The following is a 27,914-nucleotide window of genomic DNA, read 5'->3' as shown; positions in this document are numbered from 1 at the left end:
TAAAACGTTTGTTATAAAATATAAGGGCTACTAGATAAGGCTTTCATAATGCATTTAGAAGAGGGTCCATCTGTTAGTTATCGTGTCTGTAATGACACTAGCAGCCTACAGTCAGTCAGTCACCCATTGCGCTTAATTATCGAAGACAGACACACTCATGACTTAATATGCGCATGCCTGGGGGTGATGCGGGGAGTTGTTTTAAGCAGCCTAACCGGACTAAAATGACCAAATATTTATCATTGTCCAATATTTTTAATTGCTAGTAGAATATAACATTACGTCATAAAAGTCTAGTCTGACAAAATGCCGTCCTGAATGGTCTGAGACAAACGCATTGTGACAACCTCAAACTGGTCGAAAAGGATCTGAATAATATTTAGTCCAACTGTTGAAATATCGCAGACAGGGACCAGCAACCTCACAGATACATCCCACCTTCCTAATTTCGGAGAGGACAATGCGTCGAAACGATACCGCTCCCACTACACGCAAGGTGCAGGGGGGGATCTTCTTAGTAAGTGAATTATTATTATTTTTATCTCGAAAGTCATCCAACACTTTAGGAGATTGTAGTAGCCTAACCAGGTTCCCATCCACAGTTTTTATGTGAGTAAAGTCAACCGAGGTAAAGACGGTTTCAAGTTGTATATTCGCGCTTTCAAACCACTTGAGCCATAGACTCAAAATTAGTGTCATGATGTTGGAAAAATTGCGCACAACATTGCACAGGTCTTATATTCACGATTTGGAGATTAATTCGCTTTCTAAAGCTAATAAACGTGGAAGTGTCACAACATTTTGTATTCCTAGTTCAATTAGTTATGGAGCATAAAACAAAGTACAAACTTGTTTTTACATTTTAATTTCAATAGCTCCTTGTTCATGTGACCTACTGGACTCAAACAAACTACAGAATGTCCACAGACTACCTACCCATCTATATTGCACACTCTTGTTTGCATGCTGTAAAATCACGCAGTGTAATGTACATTTTTCATAGTTTTAATTTTCAATAGCTCCTTGTTCATGTCAATTACACATCTAAGAAGCATGCAGTGGATATACACCCATATTGCAAAACCTCTAGTCATTTATGTTCTATATTGTTGTACATTAATATTAGTTTGACAATTAGGGGGTTCAGTCCAGTGTTGTGTTAACCCTTTTCTTTAATATTTATCTATAATAATTGGTAGTTCTAAGTACTTATTTTTCCTGTTTTCTATTTTTCCACAGTATTTAACAGTGGTACACAATAGGAGATAGACAGAAAATATCTCCTTTCATTGTTAATATCAACCATAAAGGAAAAGGGCAAAGTACTAGAGTCATGTTATTAATTGTCCAAAGCAGGGATGGAGAGTGAGCTAGTGAGGTGGGCTGCAGTGGGTTTGCTGGTCAATACATATACTGAACATGTAACCACAGTAATGGAGGCCAGTAAATCCATGAATAAAAATGTAATTTTGACAAATTAAACAGAAATTGTAGACCTTTAATCTTTTCCAACATGTCAACAGACACTTTACTTCAAATAAGTACAAAACATTTGCGTTAATTTTCTCTCTTTATCCCTGGTTTATGTACATTTCAGAGCCTCTTCAGTGTGGATAGAGTATATTGTGGATGGGGTATAGCATACATTTTCAACAATAGACAGCACTTCCAGTTTGTGTTCATCACTCTTTTGTCTTCATTCCTAGGCACAGCACATGGAACCACCATTGGCATGTAAAACATTCAATCTAAAACAAAACAAAGCATAACACATTGTAAATAATATCAAATATCAATGCAGTATGACGAATTAGCCATCCCTTGTGTTATATAATAAATTGTCTTACATGCCGTCACTGTTGTCAAATGATTATAAAGATGTTAAATTAAGTTACTAACCCAGTCAGTCTTTGGGCCACATCTAGGTTCTTCATCAGTGGCACACATGAAGCAGTTGTTGGCTTTGTTGAACTCTGAAATCATAGGCATGAACTGAACATATGGCTGTCCCACACAACTACATAAAAATAAAGAATTTACATTTACTTTGAATTACAAGTCATTACATACCAGACATTTTTAGGATATCCTCAGCCATTTCTTTTCACAGTTGCTCCATGTGTTTTTGTGATGGTTCTATATCAATTTGGGAGGGGATGTTGGAGAAGTTCTGTTGAACTTCCTTGGCCATCTACACCAAAAAATAAAATAGAGTTTTTGACCTGATTGTCATATAACTGCTAACCATTCATTATTGAAAATACAACTATCAAACCTGCATTACAAAGACCGTGCAGCTGAAAGTGTCCTGCTGCATGGTGGGAGTTATTTCCCCTCCTTTCCACTTTATGTCCACCAAGTCGTCTTTTCCATGGCAGGATCTTCTCATTTTGAAGTACTCTCTTTTTTTATGTGAACATAATGGAATTCTGATTAGTTATAGGTGAATGAATACACAGGCTAAAACTGTATGCTGATTTCCTTATCACTATAATCTAACAGAGGTAATTTCCTGCATGTCCCATTCTACACACAGCCTAAATTATAGGCACTGAACCACTTACAGGAGAATAATAAAAGTAGCAGATAGGATCCAACCCTATCACAGAGTGAATAAATGTAGAGCGTTTGTAGACTTTAAGAAAAAAATATTAAGTGACAGTTTCACCAGTACGTGCTTAAAGAAAGTCATATCACAAAGATGACAGGGCCCATTAAGTCTATGACAATAGAGAATGAATTGTAAGCACCAAAGTGTGTTAAAGTGTGTTTGTCAAAATAATATCTGAAAATGTCAGTTGTTGAACATAATACTTATATTTGCAATAGCAATTTATGATATATGCAGTTGATGAAGACATTTTTCAGCTATGATTTTACCACTCAGAATCCAGAATGGATTTGACAATGGGGCCATCACAGGATGGCCCTTACAACAATCTACTTTTGTTCTTCTTGACTTCTTATCTGGTAAACTGCTACTGTGTGTATAGAAAAGAGCCCCAATTAGGGGTTAGTGTACTCCAGTAAAAAAAGGCTGGTTTAGATTAAACACTATTGCCCTGTGTCCCCATTCATAGGGGCATGAGAGACTAGTCAGTGGTAGAATTGAGATGGCACTTTATTGGCCCAAACACCCACAGACCCACAAGGTTGGGGTTAGTCATGGACAGTATTTAGTTTTCAAAAATGGCATTGACGCATTGCGTCTTCTAACTGTCCAAGAATAGGATCCAAAGTGTTGGGAAATATTTGTTCCAATAAATACAAAGGAAGATGTCTCTCCTCATACCTCTGGCACTTTCGTCAGACTGCCAGACTGTGTAAAAACTTTTATGATGGGGCCGGCAACGGAGTTCCCATTGACTAAGCACCACAGAGCCAATCAGGAGAGAATACATACAGGTCAAGGGTGCCAATTGAAAGTCAAGGGGTGTGTCTGTGCCTTTTGGATTCTCTCTCTTTAAAGAGAAGAACCCATGTGGTTCAAGTCAAGAGCTACCCTTCCCCTTTCAGTCTGCTCTGCGCATGTCTGAAAGTGACAGAGCCAGCAGCAAAGAGAGTTTTTCACAGTATGTATTACAATTATGAATGTATGTAAAATGCTTTGAAAAATGAATGTAAAAACGTGTGAGATGAAAATGGACAAACTAAAGTGCGTGCAATACATAGTCAGTGGACATTCTGAACCTTGTTTGAAGTCAGTAGGACACATGACCAAGGAGCTATTGAAATTTGAATGTTTGAAAAATTAATGTAAAATCGAGTGAGAGGAAAATTGACAAACTAAATGTTGAGCAATGTGTAGGCCCACTGAATGTACATTCTGAACCTTGTTTGAAGTCAGTAGGTCATAATGACCAAAGAGCTATTGAAATTCCAAAATGTAAATCGACAACAAAAAAAGTGTGTGCAATGTGTGTCTATGCCATCGGGTTAGCTACAACCAGTTTTGAAAGTTTTAGGAGTAATGGTTAAAGAGCTATTGACATTTGGAAAAAAAGGTAGCATACATGACACAACGCCCCAGACAATGAAGAACCCTCCACCTCCAAACCGATCTAGCTCCAGAGTGCAGGCCTCGGTGTAACGCTCATTCCTTCGGCGATAAACGTGAATCCGATCATTACCCCTGGTGAGACAAAACCGCGACTCGTCAGTGATGAGCACTTTTTGCCAGTCCTGTCTGGTCCAGCGACGGTGGGTTTGTGCCCATAGGCAACATTTTGCCGGTGATGTCTGGTGAGGACCTGCCTTACAACAGGCCTACAAGCCCTCAGTCCAGCCTCTCTCAGCCTATTGCGGACAGTCTGAGCACTGATGGAGGGATTGTGCGTTCCTGGTGTAACTCGAGCAGTTGTTGTTGCCATCCTGTACCTGTACCACAGGTGTGATGTTCGGGTGTACCGATCCTGTGCAGGTGTTGTTACACATGGTCTGCCACTGCGAGGACGATCAGCTGTCCGTCCTGTCTCCCTGTAGCACTGTCTTAAGTGTCTCACAGTATGGACATTGCAATTTATTGCCCTGGCCACATCTGCAGTTCTCATGCCCCCTTGCAGCATGCCTAAGGCACGTTCACGCAGATGAGCAGGGACCCTGGGCCTCTTTCTTTTGGTGTTTTTCAGAGTCAGTTTTCATAACTGTGACCTTAATTGCCTACCGTCTGTAAGCTGTTAGTGTCTTAATGACCATTCCACAGGTGCATGTTCCTTAATTGTTTACGTTTCATTGAACAGCATGGGAAACAGTGTTTAAACCCTTTACAATGAAGATCTGTGAAATTATTTGGATTTTTACTAATTATCTTTGAAGGACAGGGTCCCGAAAAAGGGACGTTTCTTTTTTTGCTGAGTTAATATATAAAACAAAGCACATGAATGTTAAACTGATGCCATTCCAAAACATCCATACAATTGATTCAAATCAACTAAATGGAGAGAGAAAGTCAAGAACCATTTAAAGATGCACTATGCAAAAATCGCTCTGCCATTTCCTGGTTGCTAAAAATCTAATAGTTCTTCCATTTTCAGTTTACATGTACAGTATCTGACAAAATAAACAAGTATCGTGTAGATAATCACTATATCATCTAAACCGCTGGGAAATGTCTTTTCCATAACCAAAAATAATTCTGCTGTTTGAAGCTGGTGTAAAAATCCGAAAGTAAAAGACACAAAAAAAAACTTAAGAACTAGGAGGCATAGAAGTAGCTTGCCTAGAACATATCCACAGCTTCTTAGTCTTGCTTTCAGTGAGAATGACATATCTAACACACATTTCTATGTGTATTTGGTCTGGTCGCACAAAAAGTTGCATATTGCAGCTTTAAATGTGGTATTATACTCTGGTTTGAACCCTATACAGGTACTCAAGGGGTTAACAAGTGGCAGCTCTGCTTCATGTGTTATCAATCGGGCTGTGGGAAGGTAGTCATGTCAAACGGTCACCTCAGCTCTTATCACACAGCTCTCTCACTGTGACTAGTCTGAAACCCGTGGGGTGCAACCGACCAGCATTTTAAAGTGGAACCTACTCATGTAATGAGTTTGTTAATGTGCTCTTCAAGGCAGTTTTCTGCTAGCCTGGTCCCAGATCTGTTTGGACTTTTGCCTACTCCATTGTCAAGCCAAATCAATCTGTCAAAAGTTGCTTGGTCACGTCACTTAATACAAACTGCAATTTCAACCACAACACGTATACGCTTTGATTTAAACATCAAAATACAAGTGCTTGCCTAGCTAACATCTCAATATTTCATGTTGTTGTCAAAAATGTAATTCTAAATTGAGGTTCCAGATGTTGTCATGGAATTATTCAATGTAATATTCAGCAGCTGATCAGTGACCTTGCACAATATTCAGATGCATATTGAATTGTTGAGATTCACAGAAAGGCCCAACTGTTTTGAATGTCAATTCCATAACAGACTGGAACCCAGGCTAGATTTCTGCAGTTATGTTTAAAATAAAATTGCTCTCTCCAGCCCACCACCCTAGCCTTAGCCAGTGATTAAGATACGCTTACATGATATGCAAATACAATAGGTTCTATCTTTGTAAAAAATAGTTGGTTCAATCACTGAGGTAGAGCATCTCCTTTGCTGTAAAATATGATCCAATTGAAACTGAGCAAGCCAATTGACAAAGCGAACAAATGTGATTAGACTGCCAAGTACTTTTCCTCCCCCTAATTCCAAGGATGTCCCTTAGTTTATCCTCACAGGTTCCATATTCCTCATAGGAGATGCCTTTTAATCAGCTGGTGTACAGTATTTCACTTTTACACTGTACTAGCTATAAAACAAGTAGAACTATGGACACCAGTATACCTTCTGTCTCACTCTGGCGCCACAGTACCCTGTTCCTGTCTGGGGGCTGGGGGCCACTTAACCTATTTACGCTCCAACTCCATCATCACTACTAAAGAGTCACTGTCTCCGACTGTAGAGGACTGATCCACAGAGCTTCTGGGCGATTCCACACCAGGAAGGCCCAAAACTATTTTTGGTATCTGCGATTGTTCTGGCATAGAAACTTAATTGGGAGGAAGGACGTTTGATATGCTTTTTACATTTGAATCACAAACCATTTCTGAGAAAATCATAATGAACGTGGCCATTTTAGGCCCCTTTTAGACCTATACATGCATCCGGTAAGACCCTATATTCCGTGAACCGTACATGATACAGACAACATTTGGTCACTATACTCCTTATAGTGTGCTCTAAATATAGAGTATTCCTGAAAGTACCCTTTTTGATTTGGACATTTTTTGGAACCATATACTTTTCCAGAGTGGGTGCTCTGCTACTTACTTTTGAAGATGTGAACCATTTTATTCATAGAAATTGACATTATAAGTCATTAACCAATCACATTCATCGAATCACCAGCAGTTCCCTTTGAATCCATTTTCCCATTCAATATGTTGGTGGTGCTCCTAAAATGTATCATAACTTCCAAAGTAGCAGACCACCCACTCTGGAAATGTGATGTACTTGTAGAGTATATTATTTAACAGAGGGATTCCTAAACTTTAAAAAAAGTTTTTGTCACAACCCGGCTTGTGGGAAGTGACAAAGAGCTCTTATAGGACCAGGGCACAAATAATAATAATATTATAATAATAATAATAATCAATAATTTTGCTCTTTATTTAGCCATCTTACATATAAAACTTTATGTGTTCATAAAAAATGGTGAATAACTCACCACAGGTTAATGAGAAGGGTGTGCTTGAAAGGATGGATGCACATAATTCTGCAATGTTGGGTTGTATTGGAGAGTCTGTCTTAATACAGTCTGTGCCTGTATTTAGTTTTCATGCTAGTGAGGGCCGAGAATCCACTCTCACATAGGTATGTGGTTGCAAAGGGCATCAGTGTCTTAACAGCGCGATTTGCCAAGGCAAGAAACTGAACACAGCCCTATCCAGAAATCTAGCATTGGCTTCTGACTAAATTCAATTTTCACAGAACTGCTTGTTGCAATTTCAAAGATTCTTACATCAACTGATATCGCAAAGTGCTGTACAGAAACCCAGCCTAAAACCCCAAACAGCAAGCAATGCAGGTGTAGAAGCACGGTGGCTAGGAAAAACTCCCTAGAAAGGCCAGAACCTAGGAAGAAACCTAGAGAGGAACCAGGCTATGAGGGGTGGCCAGTCCTCTTCTGGCTGTGCCGGGTGGAGATTACAACAGACCATGGCCAAGATGTTCAAATGTTCATTGATGACCAGCAGGGTCAAATAATTATAATCACAGTAGTTGTCGAGGGTGCAACAGGTCAACACCTCGGGAGTAAATGTCAGTTGGCTTTTCATAGCCGATCATTGAGAGTATCTCTACTGCTCCTGCTGTCTCTAGAGAGTTGAAAACAGCAGGTCTGAGACAGGTAGCACGTCCGGTGAACAGGTAATTGTTTCATAGCCGCAGGCAGAACAGTTGAAACTGGAGCAGCAGCACGGCCAGGTGGACTGGTGTAGTGGCCAATCGATTCAAACATGACACGACCAAGAACTTTGAATTCAATGATAGACTTTTAATACACCCGTATCATAAGTCGGAGAGCCCCGCGGGACCCACGGGACCCACCCCTTTTCCAGAGCCCTGGCTCCAGTATTTATCCACATATTACATATAAGCCCATCCCACATGTAAATTACGTTACATTCCAATCCGTCCGTCTTGTTTGTTCAGACCAGTAACGCCCACATCTGCTTTCGGCAGATTACAAGACCCTTGCTGTTCCTGCACTTATTATCTAGGATCAGCAGACTGTGTCTCCTCAGTTTCTAGCGTGTCCAGCTATACTAAAAATAGTTTACATTCCTCTATTTTACAGCCCTATGCTTTTGGCTCTGTAATTAACTCTGTGTCCCTTTTGTATGTGTGTCTTTTATCTCCTTTAGCTTTAGGGTGCCTAGCTGCCCTGTGATTGATGTCTGTAATCCATCAGTTGGTCATTTGGCTGACCCCGTCCTTAGACAACCTCTGACCTTTGTATGTCCAGCTAGCCTAAGCGTCTATGTGTCTGCATTTTTAGTGTCCCCATACCCCCATGGCCCCCAACTGCTTCCTGCCCTATACAATAGAAAATGCATTTTACCAGAACAGGAATGAACCCATAAGTGTAACCTTCTCTTTTGTTATCAAATCATGCACATAATCTCCCACACTGGGGACAGCAAGGAGTCATCAGGCCAGGTAGTCCTGAGGCATGGTCCAAGGGCTCAGGTCCTCAGAGAGAGAGAGAAATAAAAAAACAAAGAGAGAGAGAATTAGAGAGAGCATACTTAAATTCACACAGGACACCGGATAAGGCAGGAGAAATACTCCAGAGATAACAGACTGACCCTAGCCCCCCGACACATAAAGTACTGCAGCATAAATACTGGAGGCTGAGACAGGAGGGGTCAGGAGACACTGTGGCCCCATCCGACGACACATCTGGACAGGGCCAAGCAGGCAGGATATAACCCCACCCACTTTGCCAAAGCACAGCCCCCACACCACTAGAGGGATATCTTCAACCACCAACTTACCATCCTGAGACAAGGCTGAGTATAGCCCACAAAGATCTCCGCCACGGCACAACCCAAGGGAGGGTGCCACCCCAGAGAGGAAGATCACGTCAGTGACTCAACCCACTCAAGTGACGCACCCCTCCTAGGGACGGCATGGAAGAGCACCAGTAAGCCAGTGACTCAGATCCTGTAATAGGGTTAGAGGCAGAGAATCCCAGTGGAGAGAGGGGAACCGTCCAGGCAGCAACAGCAAGGGTGGTTCGTTGCTCCAGTGCCTTTCCAGTGCCTTTCCGTTCACCTTCACATTCCTGGACCAGACTACACTCAATCATATGACCTACTGAAGAGATGAGTCTTCAATAAAGACTTGAGACCGAGTCTGAGGTTGAGACCGAGTCTGAGTCTCTCACATTGGTAGGCAGACCATTCCATAGAAATTGAGCTCTATAGAAGAAAGGCCTGCCTCCAACTGTTTGCTTAGAAATTCTAGGGACAGTTAGGAGGCCTGCCTCTTGTGACCGTAGCGTACGTGTCGGTATGTATGGCAGGACCAAATCGGAAAGATAAGTAGGAGTAAGCCCATGTAATGCTTTGTAGGTTAGCAGTAAAACCTTGACATCAGCCCTTGCCTTAACAAGAAGCCACTGTAGAGAGGCTAGCACTGGAGTAATACACTGCTCAAAAAAATAAAGGGAACACTAAAATAACACATCCTAGATCTGAATGAATGAAATATTCTTATTAAATACTTTTTTGTTGTCGTTGAATGTGCTGACAACAAAATCACACAAAAATTATCAATGGAAATCAAATGTATCAACCCATGGAGGTCTGGATTTGGAGTCACACTCAAAATTAAAGTTCTAAACCACACTACAGGCTGATCCAACTTTGATGTAATGTACTTAAAACAAGTCAAAATGAGGCTCGGTAGTGTGTGTGGCCTCCACGTGCCTGTATGACCTCCCTACAACACCTGGGAATGCTCCTGATGAGGTGGCGGATGGTCTCCTGAGGGATCTCCTCCCAGACCTGGACTAAAGCATCCACCAACTCCTGGACAGTCTGTGGTGCAACGTGGCGTTGGTGGATGGAGCGAGACATGATGTCCCAGATGTGCTCAATTGGATTCAGGTCTGGTTGGGTGGGCCAGTCCATAGCATCAATGCCTTCCTCTTGCAGGAACTGCTGACACACTCCAGCCACATGAGGTCTAGCATTGTCTTGCATTAGGAGGAACCCAGGGCCGACCGCACCAGCATATGGTCTCACAAGGGGTCTGAGGATCTCATCTCGGTACCTAATAGCAGTCAGGCTACCTCTGGTGAGCACATGGAGGGCTGTGCGGCCCCCAAAGAAATGCCACCCCACATCATGACTGACCCACCGCCAAACCGGTCATGCTGGAGGATATTGCAGGCAGCGGAAACGTTCTCCACGGCGTCTCCAGACTGTCACGTCTGTCACATGTGCTCAGTGTGAACCTGCTTTCATCTGTGAAGAGCACAGGGCGCCAGTGGCGAATTTGCCAATCTTGGTGTTCTCTGGCAAATGCCAAACGTCCTGCACGGTGTTGGGCTGTAAGCCCCCACCTGTGGACGTCGGGCCCTCATTACCACCCTCATGGAGTCTGTTTCTTTCAAATGAGCATACACATGCACATTTGTGGCCTGCTGGAGGTCATTTTGCAGGGCTCTGGCAGTGGTCCTCCTGCTCCTCCTTGCACAAAGGCGGAGGTAGCGGTCCTGCTGCTGGGTTGTTGCCCTCTTACGGCCTCCTCCACGTCTCCTGATGTACTGTCCTGTCTCCTGGTAGCGCCTCCATGCTCTGGACACTACGCTGACAGACACAGCAATCCTTCTTGCCACAGCCTGGATGAGCTGCACTACCTGAGCCACTTGTGTGGGTTGTAGACGTCTCATGCTACCACTAGAGTGAAAGCACTGTCAGCATTCAAAAGTGACCAAAACATCAGCCAGGAAGCATAGGAACTGAGAAGTTCTCTGTGGTTATCACCTGCAGAACCACTCCTTTATTGGGGGTGTCTTGCTAATTGCCTATAATTTCCACCTGTTGTCTATTCCATTTGCACAACAGCATGTGAAATGTATTGTCAATCAGTGTTGCTTCCTAAGTGGACAGTTTGATTTTGACTTGGAGTTACATTGTGTTGTTAAGTGTTCCCTTTATTTTTTTGAGCAGTGTATGATACTTTTTTTGGGTTCTAGTGAAGATTCTAGCAGCCGTGTTTAGCACTAACTGAAGTTTATTTAGTGCTTTATCCGGGTAGCCGGAAAGTAGAGCATTGCAGTAGTCTAACCTAGAAGTGACAAAAGCATGGATTAATTTTTCTGCATCATTTTTGGACAGAAAGTTTCAGATTTTTGTAATGTTACGTAGATGGAAAAAAGCTGTCATTGAAACAGTCTTGATATGTTCGTCAAAACAGAGATCAGGGTCCAGAGTAACGCCGAGGTCCTTCACAATTTTATTTGAGACGACTGTGCAACCATCAAGATTAATTGTCAGATTCAACAGAATATCTCTGTTTCTTGGGACCTAGAACAAGCATCTCTTGTCTGAGTTTAAAAGTAGAAAACTTGCAGCCATCCACTTCCTTATGTCTGAAACACAGGCTTCCAGCGATGGCAATTTTGGGGCTTCACCATGTTTCATTGAAATGTACAGCGATGTGTCATTCGTTCTGCCCCTGAACAGGCAGTTAACCCACTGTTCCTAGGCCGTCATTGAAAATAAGAATTTGTTCTTAACTGACTTGCCTAGTGAAATAAAGGTAAAATAAAAAATAAATAAAAAATTGCAGTGAAAGTTAACATTATGTTTCCGAATGACATCACCAAGAGGTAAAATATATGGTGAAAACAATAGTGGTCCTAAAACAGAACCTTGAGGAACACAGAAATGTACAATTGATTTGTCAGAGGACAAGCCATCCACAGAGACAAACTGATATCTTTCTGACAGATCAGATCTAAACCAGGCCAGAACTTGACCATGTAGACCAATTTGGGTTTCCAATCTCTCCAAAAGAATTTGGTGATCGACGGTATCAAAAGCAGCACTAAGGTCTAGGAGCACGGGGACAGATGTAGAGCCTCGGTCTGATGCCATTAAAAGGTCATTTACCACCTTCACAAATGCAGTCTCAGTGCTATGATGGGGTCTAAAAACCAGACTGAAGCATTTCGTATACATTGTTTGTCTTCAGGAAGGCAGTGAGTTGCTGCGCAAAAGCTTTTTCTAAAAGTTTTGAGAGGAATGGGAGATTCGATATAGGGTGAGAGTTTTTTTATATTTTCTGGGTCAAGGTTTGGCTTTTTCAAGAGAGGCTTTATTACTGCCACTTTTAGTGAGTTTGGTACACATCCGGTGGATAGAGAAACGTTTATTATGTTCAACATAGGAGGGCCAAGCACAGAAAGCAGCTCTTTCAGTAGTTTAGTTGGTGTAGGGTCCAGTACACAGCTTGAAGGTTTAGAGGCCATGATTGTTTTCATCATTGTGTCAAGAGATATAGTACTGATCCTAGGTCCTGACAGAGTTGTGCAGACTCAGGACAACTGAGCTGTGGAGGAATACACAGATTTAAAGAGGAGCCCGTAATTTGCTTTCTAATGATCATGATCTTTTCCTCAAAGAAGTTCATGAATTTATCACTGCTGAAGTGAAAGCCATCCTCTCTTAGGGAATGCTGCTGTCTAGTTAGCTTTGCGACAGTATAAAAAATACATTTAGAATTGTTCTTATTTTCCTCAATTAAGTTGGAAAAATAGGATGATCGAGCAAGCTTTCCAAGCTAGTCGGAAGACTCCCAGTTTGGTGTGGCGCCATTTCCATTCCATCTTTCTGGAAGCTTGCTTCAGAGCTCGGGTATTTTCTGTATTAATTCCTCCACAATAGTATTGGGCTTGCCTGTCCTAGCCACTCGGGAGTTCACCATATACATACATGTAAGACGCTTCTAGCCCCTTCTTATTAATGATATCTGTTGCTTTTATACATGTCTTACTACATGAAAGTCGTCTTTATTCTCGCTCAAAAAACTCCTGTGGTTTATTTTTCAAATGGTCATGTTTCATTTCTAAATGTGAATCACATTTTTGTTTTGGTGTACCCCCGGCGGCATTGTGTGTACCCCTGAGGGTGTACGTACCCCAGTTTGGGAATACCTGGTTTAAAACAATGTCCCAAAAATTACAAAATCAAGGTTACTTTTGAGATATTTATACATTTGAGAAAAAAATTGTATTTCAGAATCTAGACATATGTTAGAGCACACTATAAAGGAGTATAATGACGCCAATATGTTGTCTGTATCATGTACGGTTCACAGATCATATGGTCTTACAGGAGGCACGTGTTGGTCTAAAAATGTGCCTAAAATTGCCACTTTCATCATGATTAGATATGTAACCTTCTCGCCAGGCTCGAACTTGACTCTCATGATATTAACTTAGAGTAGAGTATCTCAACAGCATGGGATGTAGGTGAGAAGGATATCTCCAATAAGAATCCCTATTGTAAACTATCTAGGGTGATGACAAATAGGGTATTAACTTCAGATGGAATGATTAAGGTTTTTGTTATTGTATACGAATATACTTTCCCATGCATTTAATTAAATTGAAACAGGAAATGACTCCACCAAGGCAATATACATAAGGTTCAAAATCTGTATTATTACATTTTCAAAGCACCACATCAAAAAATAAATAAATAATAAACCTCAATGGGTCATGCACAACCCACGTTCAAATTATTTCAAGCTTGCTTAACCCCGTTGGCGCGCGTTGGAGCAAAAAAAAAAGAAGACGACACACAAAGTCCCGAAGCACCCCACCAGTTCCTGGTAGGTTCCCTCACAAGATCCACAGCAAGCACAGCTATCAATGCAGACAGTACTCTTTAGCAGTAACCGATATCCCATGGGAACATGAACTCGTTAATTTTTCCCAAGCAATTCTCTCTCGGTTTCACACGATGCTAGGCTAAGCTCAAGGCTGTCAAATACCTCCACGATGAGACGGTAGCTTCAGTCTTTACTAAGTCTTTCTTAACAAAATTATAACAACTCTCTTATAAAATAAAATCAGTATTTCCCATCAAAATTCGGTATGGGTTTTGTTCTATTTTTATCATCTTCTGTTTCATTTTTCTTCACCAACGGTCATAATGTAATGTCCATCCTTTTCTCAATGTCTCTCTGCCTCTCTTTTCTTCCCAGGCATCCCATTGGCCACAGGTTAACAACCAACCTTATTGGTCAAACTTAAAAGTAAACCAACCTATTCACTTATACATTAAAGAAATATTTCTTCAAAAGAAATGCATTAACCACATTACAATTCGGGAGCAATTCAATCCCCTTTTAAATATAATGCCAATTAATTATAACAAAAACTCAGTGCTTGGTTCTAACAAGAATAAACTCAATACTTTGGTTCTAACAAGGCTATGACATATATACAAAAAAGCATACAAAACATACTTCCTCCCAATGAAGTTTATATGTGAGAATTGCCAGAACAATCTGAGATACCAAAAATATTTTTGCGCTTTCCTGGCTTTGAATCGCCCTTCCTACTTGTATTTATGTATTTCTGTGTGCTAATGTGTTGTATCGTGTGTTCAGGTATTAAGCATTGTGTCCCCTCATCCAACAGCCAAAGCCTCAGAATGCCATCACCATTGCGGTGTCATCGCGTGTCCTCTTCAACATGGATAAGGAGCAGCAAATCTATGAACAGAAAGGCATGGAGGACTACCTCAAGTACCAGATAGAGCATGAGATGGAGCCCTTCACCCCCGGCCCTGCTTTTCCTTTCGTTAAGGTCAGGGAAATAAAGACACACAGACAGACAGAAATACACCCAGAGCTTTGACATTGCCGACCATGTTCGTCAATGTGAATGATGTATGGTGAGAGCTTCTGTTTGACATGACCTCAGGCTCTGGAGGCAGTGAATACTCGGCTGAGGGAGCTGTACCCTGAGAGTGAGGAGCTCTTTGACGTTGTGCTCATGACCAACAGCCACGCACACGCCGGTCTCCGACTCATAAACAGCATCAACCACCATCGTGAGTGCCTAATCACACAGAGACACACACACCCATAAATACGTGCACACATGTACACAACCTGGCCATTGTGCTGTGAATGAGTACATCTTTCATTCAAATTCATTGTTATGCCCTGATAGTAGGTTGGGTTTAAGGGTACCAGGAGATGAGGGCTGTTCTGGTGCACAGCCTAGTGGTTAGAGCGTTGGACTAGTAACCGGAAGGTTGCAAGTTCAAACCCCTGAGCTGACAAGGTACAAATCTGTCGTTCTGCCCCTGAACAGGCAGTTAACCCACTATTCCTAGGCCGTCATTGACAATAGGAATTTGTTCTTAACTGGCTTGCCTAGTTAAATAAAGGTAAAATTTTAAAATGACGTTTCAGTTGATTTATGCTTCTACACCTGCATTGCTTGCTGTTTGGGGTTTTAGGCTGGGTTTCTCAAATCAAATCAAATCAAATCAAATTTTATTTGTCACATACACATGGTTAGCAGATGTTAATGCGAGTGTAGCGAAATGCTTGTGCTTCTAGTTCCGACAATGCAGTGATAACCAACAAGTAATCTAACTAACAATTCCAAAACTACTGTCTTATACACAGTGTAAGGGGATAAAGAATATGGATATATGAATGAGTGATGGTACAGAGCAGCATACAGTAGATGGTATCGAGTACAGTATATACATATGAGATGAGTATGTAGACAAAGTAAACAAAGTGGCATAGTTAAAGTGGCGAGTGATACATGTATTACATAAGGATGCAGTCGATGATGTAGAGTACAGTATATACGTATGCATATGAGATGAATAATGTAGGGTAAGTAACATTATATAAGGTAGCATTATTTAAAGTGGCTAGTGATATATTTACATCATTTCCCATCAATTCCCATTATTAAAGTGGCTGGAGTTGGGTCAGTGTCAATGACAGTGTGTTGGCAGCAGCCACTCAATGTTAGTGGTGGCTGTTTAACAGTCTGATGGCCTTGAGATAGAAGCTGTTTTTCAGTCTCTCGGTCCCAGCTTTGATGCACCTGTACTGACCTCGCCTTCTGGATGATAGCGGGGTGAACAGGCAGTGGTTCGGTGGTTGATGTCCTTGATGATCTTTATGGCCTTCCTGTAACATTGGGTGGTGTAGGTGTCCTGGAGGGCAGGTAGTTTGCCCCCGGTGATGCGTTGTGCAGACCTCACTACCCTCTGGAGAGCCTTACGGTTGAGGGCGGAGCAGTTGCCGTACCAGGCGGTGATACAGCCCGCCAGGATGCTCTCGATTGTGCATCTGTAGAAGTTTGTGAGTGCTTTTGGTGACAAGCCAAATTTCTTCAGCCTCCTGAGGTTGAAGAGGCGCTGCTGCGCCTTCTTCATGACGCTGTCAGTGTGAGTGGACCAATTCAGTTTGTCTGTGATGTGTATGCCGAGGAACTTAAAACTTGCTACCCTCTCCACTACTGTTCCATCGATGTGGATAGGGGGGTGTTCCCTCTGCTGTTTCCTGAAGTCCACAATCATCTCCTTAGTTTTGTTGACGTTGAGTGTGAGGTTATTTTCCTGACACCACACTCCGAGGGCCCTCACCTCCTCCCTGTAGGCCGTCTCGTCGTTGTTGGTAATCAAGCCTACCACTGTTGTGTCGTCCGCAAACTTGATGATTGAGTTGGAGGCGTGCGTGGCCACGCAGTGGTGTGTGAACAGGGAGTACAGGAGAGGGCTCAGAACGCACCCTTGTGGGGCCCCCGTGTTGAGGATCAGCGGGGAGGAGATGTTGTTGCCTACCCTCACCACCTGGGGGCGGCCCGTCAGGAAGTCCAGTACCCAGTTGCACAGGGCGGGGTCGAGACCCAGGGTCTCGAGCTTGATGACGAGCTTGGAGGGTACTATGGTGTTGAATGCCGAGCTGTAGTCGATGAACAGCATTCTCACATAGGTATTCCTCTTGTCCAGGTGGGTTAGGGCAGTGTGCAGTGTGGTTGAGATTGCATCTTCTGTGGACCTATTTGGGCGGTAAGCAAATTGGAGTGGGTCTAGGGTGTCAGGTAGGGTGGAGGTGATATGGTCCTTGACTAGTCTCTCAAAGCACTTCATGATGACGGAAGTGAGTGCTACGGGGCGGTAGTCGTTTAGCTCAGTTACCTTAGCTTTCTTGGGAACAGGAACAATAGTGGCCCTCTTGAAGCATGTGGGAACAGCAGCAGGACTGGGTTTCTTCTTGTAGTCCGTGATTGACTGTAGACCCTGCCACATGCCTCTTGTGTCTGAGCCATTGAATTGAGATTCCACTTTGTCTCTGTACTGACGCTTAGCTTGTTTAATAGCCTTGCGGAGGGAATAGCTGCATTGTTTATATTCGGACATGTTACCAGACACCTTGCCCTGATTAAAAGCAGTGGTTCGCGCTTTCAGTTTCACGCGAATGCTGCCATCAATCCACGGTTTCTGGTTAGGGAATGTTTTTATCGTTGCTATGGGAACGACATCTTCGACGCACGTTCTAATGAACTCGCACAACGAATCAGCGTATTCGTCAATATTTTTATCTGACGCAATACGAAACATGTCCCAGTCCACGTGATGGAAGCAGTCTTGGAGTGTGGAGTCAGCTTGGTCTGACCAGCGTTGGACAGACCTCAGCGTGGGAGCCTCTTGTTTTAGTTTCTGCCTGTAGGCAGGGATCAGCAAAATGGAGTCGTGGTCAGCTTTTCCGAAAGGGGGGCGGGGAAGGGCCTTATATGCGTCGCGGAAGTTAGAGTAACAATGATCCAAGGTTTTACCACCCCTGGTTGCGCAATCAATATGCTGATAAAATTTAGGGAGTCTTGTTTTCAGATCAGCTTTGTTAAAATCCCCAGCTACAATGAATGCAGTCTCCGGATAAATGGTTTCCAGTTTGCAAAGAGGTAAATAAAGTTCGTTCAGAGCCATCGATGTGTCTGCCTGGGGGGGATATATACGGCTGTGATTATAATCGAAGAGAATTCTCTTGGAAGATAATGCGGTCTACATTTGATTGTGAGGAATTCTAAATCAGGTGAACAGAAGGATTTGAGTTCCTGTATGTTTCCTTCATCACACCATGTCTCGTTAGTCATGAGGCATACGCCCCCGCCACTCTTCTTACCAGAAAGATGTTTGTTTCTGTCGGCGCGATGCGTGGAGAAACCCGTTGGCTGCACCGCATCAGATAGCGTCTCTCCAGTGAGCCATGTTTCCGTGAAGCAGAGAACGTTGCAGTCTCTGATGTCCCTCTGGAATGCCACCCTTACTCGGATTTCGTCAACCTTGTTGTCAAGAGACTGGACATTGGCAAGAAGAATGCTGGGGAGTGGTGCGCGATGTGCCCTTTTTTGGAGTCTGACCAGAAGACCGCCTCGTTTCCCTCTTTTTCGGAGTCGTTTTCTTGGGTCGCTGCATGCGATCCATTCCGTTGTCCTGTTTGTAAGGCAGAACACAGGATCCGCGTCGCGGAAAACATATTCTTGGTCGTACTGATGGTGAGTTGACGCTGATCTTATATTCAGTAGTTCTTCTCGACTGTATGTAATGAAACCTAAGATGACCTGGGGTACTAATGTAAGAAATAACACGTAAAAAAAAACAAAAAACTGGAACGCGAAGCGAGGCGGCCATCTCTGTCGGCGCCGGAAGTCACTGTACAGCACTTTGAGATATCAGCTGATGTACGAAGGGCTATATAAATAAATTTGATTTAATTTGATTTGATTTATTCTTGCTCACAGATAAAACTGAAGAAGTGCAGAATTTTCATGACTAATAATTAGGGATGCACTGGTATGACATTTTTGGCCGAAAAACGATACCGATAACTGATATAAAACATTATTTTTTAAGCATTCTAGTACAGTTAAAGAGTTTAATCAAACACACACACACACACACACACACACACACACACACACACACACACACACACACACACACACACACACACACACACACACACACACACACACACACACACACACACACACGCGCTGACCAAAAAGTTATTTTGTTGTCATTTGCGTATGTCCCCATTACCAGTAAAATATAATCAAAACCTATTTATTTCACTTGCTGTGCTGTTTCGTTGTTAATTTGTCCAGTCTCAACCAGGATTTCATCATACATGTCAAGCAGTGAAGTTTCAGCTCTGTCTGTCCGTGGCCTTTCTTCCTCAGTCCGCACTGTCACTGTGTCCGTTTCCATCTTGTCCAGCTGTGTCTGTAACATTTCACCTAAACCCTGTTTCTTGTCTGCATCGAAGTAGCGGTCCTTGTACCTAGCATCGAGCATGGTGGTGACACAGTAAAGAGGCACAGAGTGAATGCCACCGAATCACTTGTTCACAGCCTCTAGTAGAGTACTTTTGTAAGTTTTAACCCCACGGTCTGTGTCGGCAGTTTTGTTGAGCAGGCGTTTCAATGCCATGACAGAGGGTTGCACGTCTGCTGCAGACGCAGTTGATGATCTTATTTCTCGAGTCAGTTGTTCGAATGGCACTAGGAGTGTTCATGTTTCCAAGTTTCAAACATGTTCTCAAATGCCATTGAAATGGCAGCAGCGTTATGAGAACCAGCACTTTCTTGCAGTACGGTTTTCTTCAGTACGAAATCCTCATCGTCCCACTGTGCTGTCAGACTCAGCATGCTCATGGGGCTGACATTGCTGGTCCAAATGTCAGTCATAAAGCTAATAGCAGTGACGCCCATAGCAAGTAGCTCATGGATATGTGTTTCAACAATACTGTTTTGGGCAACATCTGAAAAATAGTGCCTACTTGGTAGTGTGTACCGGAGCTCGAGGTGCTCGACCAGTTGGCGAAAGCCAACATAATCCTCGACAGAGAACAGTTGATTGTCAAGGGCAATAAATTACATTATCTTGGCATTAATGGATTTAACCTTTGAGTTGTTTCACTGAAATTTTCTTACTCTTTCAAATTATTGCTAAACTTGAACTTGTTTAGTTGTTGGAAGTGTGTGCTTAGTATTCTCAGCTTTTGTTCTGTGTAGCTCTGTATTTTTTGTGGCGTCATTACGTCATCTACCTACGTTATATAGGTATGCACGTCATCTACCTACGTTATATAGGTATGCACGTCATCTACCTACGTTATATAGGTATGCACGACATCTACCTACGTTATATAGGTATGCACGACATCTACCTACGTTATATAGGTATGCACATCATCTACCTACGTTATATAGGTATGCACGTCATCTACCTACGTTATATAGGTATGCACGACATCTACCTACGTTATATAGGTATGCACATCATCTACCTACGTTATATAGGTATGCACGTCATCTACCTACGTTATATAGGTATGCACGTCATCTACCTACGTTATATAGGTATGCACGACATCTACCTACATTATATAGGTATGCACATCATCTACCTACGTTATATAGGAATGCACGTCATCTACCTACGTTATATAGGTATGCACGTCATCTACCTACGTTATATAGGTATGCACGTCATCTACCTACGTTATATAGGTATGCACAACATCTACCTACGTTATATAGGTATGCACGTTATCTACCTACGTTATATAGGTATGCACGACATCTACCTACGTTATATAGGTATGCACGTCATCTACCTACGTTATATAGGTATGCACGTCATCTACCTACGTTATATAGGTATGCACGTCATCTACCTACGTTATATAGGTATGCACATCATCTACCTACGTTATATAGGTATGCACGACATCTACCTACGTTATATAGGTATGCACATCATCTACCTACGTTATATAGGTATGCACGTCATCTACCTACGTTATATAGGTATGCACGTCATCTACCTACGTTATATAGGTATGCACGTCATCTACCTACGTTATATAGGTATGCACGTCATCTACCTACGTTATATAGGTATGCACGACATCTACCTACGTTATATAGGTATGCACGACATCTACCTACGTTATATAGGTATGCACGTCATCTACCTACGTTATATAGGTATGCACATCATCTACCTACGTTATATAGGTATGCACGTCATCTACCTCATTTACATTTACATTTAAGTCATTTAGCAGACGCTCTTATCCAGAGCGACTTACAAATTGGTGCATACACCTTATGACATCCAGTGGAACAGCCACTTGCATCTAAATCTTTTTTTTTTTTGGGGGAGAAGGGGGGAGAAGGATTACTTACCCTTACTTACCCTATCCTAGGTATTCCTTGAAGAGGTGGGGTTTCAGGTGTCTCCGGAAGGTGGTGATTGACTCCGCTGTCCTGGCGTCGTGAGGGAGTTTGTTCCACCATTGGGGGCCAGAGCAGCGAACAGTTTTGACTGGGCTGAGCGGGAACTGTACTTCCTCAGTGGTAGGGAGGCGAGCAGGCCAGAGGTGGATGAACGCAGTGCCCTTGTTTGGGTGTAGGGCCTGATCAGAGCCTGGAGGTACTGAGGTGCCGTTCCCCTCACAGCTCCGTAGGCAAGCACCATGGTCTTGTAGCGGATGCGAGCTTCAACTGGAAGCCAGTGGAGAGAGCGGAGGAGCGGGGTGACGTGAGAGAACTTGGGAAGGTTGAACACCAGACGGGCTGCGGCGTTCTGGATGAGTTGTAGGGGTTTAATGGCACAGGCAGGGAGCCCAGCCAACAGCGAGTTGCAATAATCAAGACGGGAGATGACAAGTGCCTGGATTAGGACCTGCGCCGCTTCCTGTGTGAGGCAGGGTCGTACTCTGCGGATGTTGTAGAGCATGAACCTACAGGAACGGGACACCGCCTTGATGTTAGTTGAGAACGTCAGGGTGTTGTCCAGGATCACGCCAAGGTTCTTAGCGCTCTGGGAGGAGGACACAGTGGAGTTGTCAACCGTGATGGCGAGATCATGGAACGGGCAGTCCTTCCCCCGGGAGGAAGAGGAGCTCCGTCTTGCTGAGGTTCAGCTTGAGGTGGTGAACCGTCATCCACACTGATATGTCTGCCAGACATGCAGAGATGCGATTCGCCACCTGGTCATCAGAAGGGGGAAAGGAGAAGATTAATTGTGTGTCGTCTGCATAGCAATGATAGGAGAGACCATGTGAGGTTATGACAGAGCCAAGTGACTTGGTGTATAGCGAGAATAAGAGAGGGCCTAGAACAGAGCCCTGGGGGACACCAGTGGTGAGAGCGCATGGTGAGGAGACAGATTCTCGCCACGCCACCTGGTAGGAGCGACCTGTCAGGTAGGACGCAATCCAAGCGTGGGCCGCGCCGGAGATGCCCAACTCGGAGAGGGTGGAAAGGAGGATCTGATGGTTCACAGTATCGAAGGCAGCCGATAGGTCTAGAAGGATGAGAGCAGAGGAGAGAGAGTTAGCTTTAGCAGTGCGGAGCGCCTCCGTGATACAGAGAAGAGCAGTCTCAGTTGAATGACTAGTCTTGAAACCTGACTGATTTGGATCAAGAAGGTCATTCTGAGAGAGATAGCGGTAGAGCTGGCCAAGGACGGCACGCTCAAGAGTTTTGGAGAGAAAAGAGAGAAGGGATACTGGTCTGTAGTTGTTGACATCAGAGGGATCGAGTGTAGGTTTTTTCAGAAGGGGTGCAACTCTCGCTCTCTTGAAGACGGGAGGGACGTAGCCAGCGGTCAGGGATGAGTTGATGAGCGAGGTGAGGTAAGGGAGAAGGTCTCCGGAAATGGTCTGGAGAAGAGAGGAGGGGATAGGGTCAAGCGGGCAGGTTGTTGGGCGGCCGGCCGTCACAAGACGCGAGATTTCATCTGGAGAGAGAGGGGAGAAAGAGGTCAGAGCATAGGGTAGGGCAGTGTGAGCAGAACCAGCGGTGTCGTTTGACTTAGCAAACGAGGATCGGATGTCGTCGACCTTCTTTTCAAAATGGTTGACGAAGTCATCTGCAGAGAGGGAGGAGGGGGGAGGATTCAGGAGGGAGGAGAAGGTGGCAAAGAGCTTCCTAGGGTTAGAGGCAGATGCTTGGAATTTAGAATGGTAGAAAGTGGCTTTAGCAGCAGAGACAGAGGAGGAAAATGTAGAGAGGAGGGAGTGAAAGGATGCCAGGTCCGCAGGGAGGAGAGTTTTCCTCCATTTCCGCCGGCTGCCCGGAGCCCTGTTCTGTGAGCTCGCAATGAGTCGTCGAGCCACGGAGCGGGAGGGGAGGACCGAGCCGGCCTGGAGGATAGGGGACATAGAGAGTCAAAGGATGCAGTAAGGGAGGAGAGGAGGGTTGAGGAGGCAGAATCAGGAGATAGGTTGGAGAAAGTTTGAGCAGAGGGAAGAGATGATAGGATGGAAGAGGAGAGAGTAGCGGGGAGAGAGAGCGAAGGTTGGGACGGCGCGATACCATCCGAGTAGGGGCAGTGTGGGAAGTGTTGGATGAGAGCGAGAGGGAAAAGGATACAAGGTAGTGGTCGGAGACTTGGAGGGGAGTTGCAATGAGGTTAGTGGAAGAACAGCATCTAGTAAAGATGAGGTCAAGCGTATTGCCTGCCTTGTGAGTAGGGGGGGAAGGTGAGAGGGTGAGGTCAAAAGAGGAGAGGAGTGGAAAGAAGGAGGCAGAGAGGAATGAGTCAAAGGTAATAATAATAATAATAATATATGCCATTTAGCAGACGCTTTTATCCAAAGCGACTTACAGTCATGTGTGCATACATTCTACGTATGGGTGGTCCCGGGGATTGAACCCACTACCCTGGCGTTACAAGCGCCATGCTCTACCAACTGAGCTACAGAAGGACCACTTCCCCCTGCACATACCTACAAGGCAGACGTGGGGAGGTTAAAGTCGCCCAGAACTGTGAGAGGTGAGCCGTCCTCAGGAAAGGAGCTTATCAAGGCATCAAGCTCATTGATGAACTCTCCGAGGGAACCTGGAGGGCGATAAATGATAAGGATGTTAAGCTTGAAAGGGCTGGTAACTGTGACAGCATGGAATTCAAAGGAGGCGATAGACAGATGGGTAAGGGGAGAAAGAGAGAAAGACCACTTGGGAGAGATGAGGATCCCGGTGCCACCACCCCGCTGACCAGAAGCTCTCGGGGTGTGCGAGAACACGTGGGCGGACGAGGAGAGAGCAGTAGGAGTAGCAGTGTTATCTGTGGTGATCCATGTTTCCGTCAGTGCCAAGAAGTCAAGGGACTGGAGGGAGGCATAGGCTGAGATGAACTCTGCCTTGTTGGCCGCAGATCGGCAGTTCCAGAGGCTACCGGAGACCTGGAACTCCACGTGGGTCGTACGCGCTGGGACCACCAGATTAGGTGGTCGCGGCCACGCGGTGTGGAGCGTTTGTATGGTCTGTGCAGAGAGGAGATAACAGGGATAGACAGACACATAGTTGACAGGCTACAGAAAAGGCTACGCTAATGCAAGGAGATTGGAATGACAAGTGGACTACACGTCTCGAATGTTCAGAAAGTTAAGCTTACGTAGCAAGAATCTTATTGACTAAAATGATTAAAATGATACAGTACTGCTAAAGTAGGCTAGCTGGCAGTGGCTGCGTTGTTGACACTACACTAATCAAGTCGTTCCGTTGAGTGTAATAGTTTCTACAGTGCTGCTATTCGGGGGCTAGCTGGCTAGCTAGCAGTGTTGTTTACGTTACGTTGCGTTAAAAGAACGACAATAGCTGGCTAGCTAACCTAGGAAATCGCTCTAGACTACACAATTATCTTTGAAACAAAGACGGCTATGTAGCTAGCTATGTAGCTAGCTACGATCAAACAAATCAAACCGTTGTACTGTAATGAAATGAAATGAAAATGTGATACTACCTGACCGGTGATTGAATTCGAAACAGTAGACGTTGGCTAGCTGTTAGCTGTTAGCTGTTGGCTAGCTAGCAGAGTCTCCTACGTTAAGGACGACAAATAGCTGGCTAGCGAACCTCAGTGAATTAAGATAATCACTCCAAGGCTACACACACTAAACTACAAAATTATCTTGGAAACAAAGACAGCTATGTAGCTAGCTAACACTAGACTAATCAAGTCGTTCAGTTGAGTGAATAGCACTACAGTGATGCTAATCTGTGTGCGTTAGCTAGCGTTTGCTAGCTCCTGGGCGAATAGCAGTGAAGGCTACGTTAGGGCGACGAAATACGATAATTACCTACGTTATATAGGTATGCACGTCATCTACCTACGTTATATAGGTATGCACGTCACCTACCTACGTTATATAGGTATGCACGTCATCTACCTACGTTATATAGGTATGCACAACGTCTACCTACGTTATATAGGTATGCACGACATCTACCTACGTTATATAGGTATGCACATCATCTACCTAAGTTATATAGGTATGCACGTCATCTACCTACGTTATATAGGTATGCACAACGTCTACCTACGTTATATAGGTATGCACGACATCTACCTACGTTATATAGGTATGCACATCATCTACCTACGTTATATAGGTATGCACGTCATCTACCTCCGTTATATAGGTATGCACGTCATCTACCTACGTTATATAGGTATGCACAACGTCTACCTACGTTATATAGGTATGCACGGCAGCTTTGACATCTGTTTTGCACATCGGCGTTAAACTAGACATCGGGCCAATGCCGATGTTGGTATTTTTAGCTAATATCGTCCGATTCCGATATGCTTACAGACTATATCATGCATCCCTACTAATAATGGCAAAACACTCATTTAAAATACACAATACGTGACATAAATAGAATACAGAACACTTGAAACATCACCGGACATTTTTCATGAAATGTTAAAATGTGATTGTAAAAATAAAATAATTTTTGGGGAAAACATTTAAGAACTAGAGTTATTATACAGTCTGATAGCAGTAGGTAGAGTGGCGTTTCACAGGCGGTTTGTGCAGGCTGTTATACAGGACAGTTTGTGGCTGTTTCTCAGGAGCCTGTCTTTGTTTCTCAGGAGCCTGTTTGTGTTTCTCAGGAGCCTGTTTGTGCAGTTACCTATTTTTGGAGGGAGCATGTTGTTCAATGCATGGTGTGCACTGTCTTTCACTAGGTGCACTGCAGCCTGCTCTCGCTGCTCTGCAGTGAAGGGAGCTGTGGTTGGACTGCTCCACCCCTGGAGATGATCCTCAAGTCCCTCCTCTGTACCCTGTCTAGTTGGGCCTGCTGCTTTTTACTGCATCCAACTAACATCACTCCACCGTATCCCAGACAAGGCCTAACCAGTGTAGGGTATACTGTGACCAAATCTTCAGTGGGTAGGCCATTTCTGGCAAGAACAGTCAAAGTGCAGGGGTTTTGAGGCTTTCCTCACTGACTGCTAAACATGTGCGTCCCTGAGGTTAGAGTCTAGATGAAAACCAAGATACTTGGTTGTTGTTACCACTGGTATTTTCTGTCCTACTATGATTAGTGGTGCAGGTTGTGGATGATCTCTAGAAAAACATATCCACATTTCCACAGACCTTTTCCCATTCAGGAGCATTTTTTTTTTTTTTCACCTTTATTTAACCAGGTAGGCTAGTTGAGAACAAGTTCTCATTTGCAACTGCGACCTGGCCAAGATAAAGCATAGCAGTGTGAACAGACAACACAGAGTTACACATGGAGTAAACAATTAGCAAGTCAATAACACAGTAGAAAAAAATGGGCAGTCTATATACAATGTGTGCAAAAGGCATGAGGAGGTAGGCGAATAATACAATTTTGCAGATTAACACTGGAGTGATAAATGATCAGATGGGCATGTACAGGTAGAGATATTGGTGTGCAAAAGAGCAGAAAAGTAAATAAATAAAAACAGTATAAAAACAGTATGGGAATGAGGTAGGTGAAAAAGGGTGAGCTATTTACCTATAGACTATGTACAGCTGCAGCGATCGGTTAGCTGCTCGGATAGCTGATGTTTGAAGTTGGTGAGGGAGATAAAAGTCTCCAACTTCAGCGATTTTTGCAATTCGTTCCAGTCACAGGCAGCAGAGTACTGGAACGAAAGGCGGCCAAATGAGGTGTTGGCTTTAGGTTGTTGGATGGGATCCACTCTTCCAGCTGCTTTGCCTTCAAGCCCTTAGAAGTGTCCTCTTGGATGCTGGTTAATGGTATGGCTCAGGACAGCCCTACATCGTCTGCATATCCAGTGTCCAGAGTGTCACTGAAGACAACTTTTTTGATGGACATCTGAAGGAGAAACAGATATGGTGAAACCATGCCCCTTGTGGTACACCAGAGGTGACCTCTGACTAAGGGCTAAATGTGCCATTTGCCATCACCCTCTGCCTTATTCCGGTGGTGTAGCTGTGGAGCCAGGCTAGTAACCTTGGATACAGTTCAATGTCAGACAGATGTTGCAGGAGCTTTGCGTGATCTACTCAATCAAAGGCTTTGGACATATCAGCTATTAACACCCTCACCATTGTTGGTTTTCTGGAATCTGTAGCTGCCAGCCAGGAGTGTGTGGCTTTCTCAAGGGTGGCAGTAGTGCTGGACTTTAGGAGATAGGCATACTGATTTGTGCACTTTTTTATGATGAAGCTCTTCTGGATTTTTCCAAGGGATGAAGTTAGAGAGATCCGCCTCCAGTCACTCTTTGGACATGGGTTTGACAATTTAGGTGTGGGGACATACATTGTCAGTTTCCCAGGCAGCAGGAACAGCCCCCTGCCAGTAGGTGGTGTTAACTATGTGTGTGATGACAGGGGCTAGATCTTCTGCATGCTCTTTTAGTAGCCAGGCTGGAATGCCATCAGGCCCACCCGCTGTACGTGGGCTGATCTGGTCAGAGCTTGCTTTATCTAGCCAATGCTGCACAGCTCAACCTGCCTTGTAGGTATGTGCAGGGGGAAGTGGTCTTTCTGTAGCTCAGTT

At 43.9% G+C, this 27,914-nt stretch overlaps 1 protein-coding gene across 1 annotated transcript in view; it reads left to right on the top strand.

The window, feature by feature from the left end:
• Positions 1-233: 233 nt before the first annotated feature.
• The window catches only part of LOC118362404 (cytosolic 5'-nucleotidase 1A-like), a 33,970-nt gene continuing 6,289 nt past the window's right edge, over positions 234-27,914 (top strand). Inside the window, exons 1-3 of the mRNA XM_035742706.2 lie at positions 234-517; positions 14,712-14,879; positions 14,997-15,126. Coding sequence (XP_035598599.1) covers positions 461-517; positions 14,712-14,879; positions 14,997-15,126 — 355 coding nt within the window. The 5' untranslated portion in view covers positions 234-460. The remainder of the gene's footprint in view (positions 518-14,711; positions 14,880-14,996; positions 15,127-27,914) is intronic.

The sequence above is a fragment of the Oncorhynchus keta genome, chromosome 29 (genome assembly GCF_023373465.1).
Source record: "Oncorhynchus keta strain PuntledgeMale-10-30-2019 chromosome 29, Oket_V2, whole genome shotgun sequence".
NCBI classification, from domain to species: Eukaryota; Metazoa; Chordata; class Actinopteri; order Salmoniformes; family Salmonidae; genus Oncorhynchus; species Oncorhynchus keta.
The sequence above is the reverse complement of the archived record's forward strand: the minus strand, read 5'-3'. Positions and strand labels throughout refer to the sequence as shown.